Source organism: Eimeria acervulina, genomic scaffold, assembly GCF_000499425.1.
Source record: "Eimeria acervulina Houghton genomic scaffold, Eah_scaff1692, whole genome shotgun sequence".
NCBI classification, from domain to species: domain Eukaryota; phylum Apicomplexa; class Conoidasida; order Eucoccidiorida; family Eimeriidae; genus Eimeria; species Eimeria acervulina.
In genome coordinates this window covers 1-4,777 of record NW_013549007.1, presented here as the reverse complement: position 1 = coordinate 4,777, position 4,777 = coordinate 1, and the positions used below count along the sequence as shown (strand labels likewise).

The 4,777-nt window shown below is 51.3% G+C and overlaps 1 protein-coding gene across 1 annotated transcript; it reads left to right on the top strand.

Annotated features, from left to right (window-relative positions):
- Positions 1 to 335: 335 nt before the first annotated feature.
- Positions 336 to 3,270, top strand: EAH_00062250 (hypothetical protein; the record flags this gene model as incomplete). The annotated part of the gene is made up of 7 exons (XM_013393262.1): positions 336 to 424; positions 936 to 1,026; positions 1,544 to 1,590; positions 1,991 to 2,038; positions 2,429 to 2,469; positions 2,964 to 3,078; positions 3,171 to 3,270. The coding sequence occupies 7 exons, from the start codon at positions 336 to 338 to the stop codon at positions 3,268 to 3,270; spliced, it is 531 nt and encodes a 176-aa protein (XP_013248716.1).
- Between the last annotated feature and the right edge of the window lie 1,507 nt (positions 3,271 to 4,777).

Sequence of the window (4,777 nt, the reverse complement as noted above, 5' to 3'; positions counted from 1 at the left end):
AGAAGCGGCGGGTGTTTGAGTATGGGTTGTGATTAGAAAGGAGACGAAGTGGTATGTTGGGAGTTGGTTAGGAGGATTTGAGCGGGCGATATTTGTTGGAGTGGGTGGCTTTGCATAAGGCAAGACGGGCAGCTAACGTTGCAGGAACTTCAAGTGTTGTTTTTGTGGAGCAGTGTGTCATTTTGTGATTGAGCAGGTATTTAGTGGTGCGGTTGAGGAAGCGATGCGGTGGTGTGCGTGCTGGGTGATGGACGCTGGATACTGTCTGGTGGTTCATGTTAGGCTGTGTAGCGTTCGGCGTCTATTGCCACGCAGCGAGTGCGAATAATTGCAAGATGAGACGCAAACGCGAGGTGAAAGCTAGGGTGGATTTGGCAGCTGCAGCGCTGTGCATTGAGTGGGGATGGCGGGAAGCTAAACGGGGGTAATATAGTGTAAGGTGGGTGACAGGAAGCGGCGGGTTTTTGAGTATGGGTTGTGATTAGGAAGGAGGCGAAGTGGTATGTTGGGCGTTAGTTAGGGGGCTTTGAGTGGGCGATATTTGTTGGAGTGGATGGCTTTGCATACGGGAAGACGGGCATCTAATGTTGTAGGAAGGTCAGGGGTTGTGTGTGTGGAGCAGTGTGCCAGTTTGTGGTTGAGCAGGTATTTATTGGTGCGTTTGAGGAAGCGATGCGGTGGTGTGCGTGGGCAGTAATGAAGACTGGATACTGTTCGGTGGTTCATGCTAGGCTGTGTAGCGTTCAGCGCATATTGCCACACAGCTGGTGCGGATAAATGCAGGAAGAGGCTTAGCTTCGTGTTTAGCACTGCATTGAATTTGGCAGCTGCAGCGAAGTGGATTGCCTGGGGGTTGGGGAACAGCTACATTGGGGTAATATAGTGTAAGGTGTGTGAGAAGAAGCGGTGGGTTTTTGCGTATGGGTTGTGTTTAGGAAGCGGCCGAAGTGGTATGTTGGGTGCTGGTTGGGAGGATTTGAGTGGCCGATATTTGTTGGAGTGGATGGTTTTGCATACGGCAAGACGGTCAGCTAATGTTGGAGGAAGGTGAGGGGTTGTGTTTGTGGAGCAGTGTGTGATTTTGTGGTTGAGCAGGTATTTAGTGGTGCGTTTGAGGAGGCGATGCGGTGGTGTGCGTGAGCGTTAATGGAGGCTGGATACTGTTTGCTGGTTCATGCTAGGCTGCGTAGCGTTCAGCGTATATTGTCACACAGCAAGTGCGTATAAATGCAAGTCGAGGGGCCTATGCGTGTTTTACCCAGCATTGTATTTGGCAGCTGCAGCGCTGTGCATTGAGTGGCTCGTGCGGGGGGCTAAGAGCGGGTAGTATAGTGTAGGATGTGTGACAAGAAGCAGCGGGTTTTCTAGTATGGGTTGTGTTTAGGAAGAGGCGAAGTGATATGTTGGGAGTTGGTTAGGAGGATTTGAGTGGCGGATGTTTGTTGGAGTGGATGGCTTTGCATACGGGAAGACGGGCAGCTAATGCTGTAGAAAGGTGATGGGTTTTGTATGTGGAGCAGTGTGTCATTTTGTGGTTGAGCAGGTATTTGGCGGTACGTTTGAGGAAGCGATATCCCGGCAGGCGTGCAGGTAATGGGGGCTCGATACTGTTAGGTGGTTCATGCTAGGCTGTGTAGCGTTCAGCGTTTATCGCCACACAGCAAGTGCGGCTAAATGCAAGATGAGGCGCTTAGCTGCGTGTTGAACGTTGCATTGGATTAGGCAGCTGCAGCGCTGTGGATTGAGTGGGGGGGATGGCGAAAGCTAAATTGAGCCAATATAGTGTAAAGTGGATGACAAGAAGCGGCGCGATTAGGTTAGGGCTGGTGTTTAGAAAGGAGGCGAAGTGGCATGTTGGGAGTTGGTTAGGAGGATTTGAGTGGCCGATATTTGTTGGAGGGGGATGGCTTTGCATACGGCAAGACGGGCAGCTAATATTGGAGGAAGGTGAGGGGTTGCGCATGTGGTGCGGTGTTTTGTGGTTGAGCAGGTATTTAGTAGTGCGTTTGAGGAAGCGATGCGGTGGTGTGCGTGCGGGGTAATGGAAGCTGGATACTGTTTGGTGGTTCATGCCAGGCTGTGTAGCGTTCAGCGTATATTGCCACACAGCTGGTGCGGATAAATGCAAGATGAGGCGCATATGCGTATTGAGCACTGGGGTGGATTTAGCAGCTGCAGCGGTGTGGATTGTGTGGGGGTGGGGGGAAGCTAAATGGGGCTAATATAGTGTGAAGTGGGTGGAAAGAAGCGCCGGTGTTTTTAGTATAGGAACTAGGCGAAGTGGTATGTTGGGAGTTGGTTAGGAGGATTTGAGTGGCGGATGTTTGTTGGAGTGGATGGCTTTACATACGGCGAGACGGGCAGCTAATGTTGTAGGAAGATTCGGGGTTGTGTTTGCGGAGCAGTGTGTGATTTTGTGATTGAGCAGGTATTTAGTGGTGCGTTTGGCGAAGCGATGCGGCGGTGTGCGTGGGCGTTAATGGAGGCTGGATACTGTTTGGTGGTTAATGTTCGGCTGTGTAGCGTTCAGCTTATATTGCCACGCAGCAAGTGCGGATAAATGCAAGCAGAGGTGTATCGTCGTGTTAAAGGCTGCATTGAATTTGGCAGCTGCATCGTTCTGAGCTGAGTGGGGGTGAAGCAAAGCTAGATCGGGGTAATATAGTGCGCGATGTGTGAGAAAAAGCGGCGGGGTTTTGAGTACGGGCTGCTATTGGGAAGGAAGTGAATTGGTATGTTGGGAGTTGGTTAGGAGGATTTGGGTGGGCGATATTTGTTGGAGTGGATGGCTTTGTGTACAGCAAGACGGGCAGCTAATGTTGTAGGAAGGTGAGGGGTTGTGTATGTGGAGCAGTGTGTGATTTTGTGGTTGAGAAGGTATTTAGTGGTGCGTTTGAGGAAGCGATGCGCAGCAGTACGTGGGCGGTAATGGAGGCTGGATACTGTGTGGTGGTTCACGCTAGGCTGTGTAGCGTTGAGCGTATACTGCCACGCAGCAAGTGCGCCTAAACGCAAGCAACGGCGCATCGTCGTGTTAAGGACTGCATTGGATTTGGCACCTGCATCGGTGCAAGCTGAGTGAGGGTGGGGTGGGGGAAGCTAAATTGGTGCAATATAGTGTAGAGTGTTTGACAAGAAGGGGGGGGTTTTTGAGTATGGGGTGTGATTAGGAAGGAGGCGAAGTGGTATGTTGGGAGCTGGTTAGCAGGATTTGAGTGGCCGATATTTGTTGAAGTGGATGGCTTTGCGTACGGCAAGACGGGCAGCTAATGTTGGGGGAAGCCGATGGGTTGTGTATGTGTAGCAGTGTCATTTTGTGGTTGAGCAGGTATTTATTGGTGCGTTTGAGGACGCGATGCGGCGGTGTGCATGCGGTGTAATGGAGGCTGGATACTGTGCGCTGTTCATGCTAGGCTGTGTAGCATTCGGTCTATATTGCCACGCAGGAAGTGCGAATAAATGCAAGATGAGCTTTAGCTGCGCATTGAACACTGCATTGGATTTGGCAGCTGCAGCGCTGTGGATTGTGTCGGGGATTGGGTGAAGGTAAATGGGGGCACTCAAGTAAGGAGTGTGTGACAGGGATCGGCGGGTTATTGCGTATGAGTGCTGTTTAGGAAGGAGCCGAAGTGGTATGTTGGGAGTTGGTTGGGCGGAATTGAGTGGTCGATATTTGTTGGAGTGGATAACTTTGCATACGGGAAGACGGGCAGCTAATGCTTGGGGAAGGTGAGGGGTTGTGTATGTGGAGCAGTGTGTGACTTGGTGTTTGCGCAGATATTTAGTGGTGCGTTTGAGGAAGCGATGCGGTGGTGTGCGTGGGGGGTAGTGGAAGCTGGATACTGTTTGCTGGTTAATGTTAGGCTGCGTAGCGTTCAGCGTATATTGCCACGCAGCTTGTGCGGATAAATGCAAAATAAGGCGCATATGCGTGTTAAGGACTGCATTGGATTTGGCAGCTGCATCACTTTGGGTTAACTGTGGGCGGGGTGGAGCTAAATTGGGGCAACATGGATGCTTAGCTGCGTGTTAAAGTCTGGGGTGGATTTGCCTGCCGCAGCTTTGTGCATTGCGTGGGTGGTGGAGTGAAGCTGAATGGGGGTACTATATTGTAAAGTATTTTGAGAGGAAGCGGCGGGTTTTTGAGTATGGGTTGTGATTAGGAAGCAGGCGAAGTGCTATGTTGGGAGTTGGTTGGGAGGATTTGAGTGGCTGATATTTGTTGGAGTGGATGGCTTTGCATACGGCAAGACGGGCAGCTATTGCTGGAGGACGGGCAGGGGTTGTGTATGTGGAGCAATGTGTAACTTTGTGGTTGAGCAGGTATTTAGTGTTGCATTTGGGAAAGCGATACGCTGCTGTGGGTGCGTGGTAATGGAGACTGGACACTCCGCGGTGGTTCATGCTAGGCTGTGTAGCGTTCAGCGGATGTCGCCAAACAGCAAGTGCGAATAAATGCAAGACGAGGCGTAGCGGCGTGTTGAGCACTGGGGTAGATTTCGCAGCTCCAGCGCTGTGCACTGAGTGGGAAATGGGGGGAAGCTAAATGGGGGCAATATCGTATAACGTGGGTGACAAGAAGCGCCAGGTTTAGTTTAGGGGTTGTGTTTAGGAAGGAGGCGAAGCGGTGTTTGGAGTTGGTTAGGAGGATTTGAGTTGGCGATATCTGTTGGAGTGGATTGCTATGCATACGGCAAGACGGGCAGCTAATGTTGGAGGAAGGTGAGGGGTTGTGTATGTGGAGCAGTGTGTGATTTCGTGGTTGAGCAGGTATTTA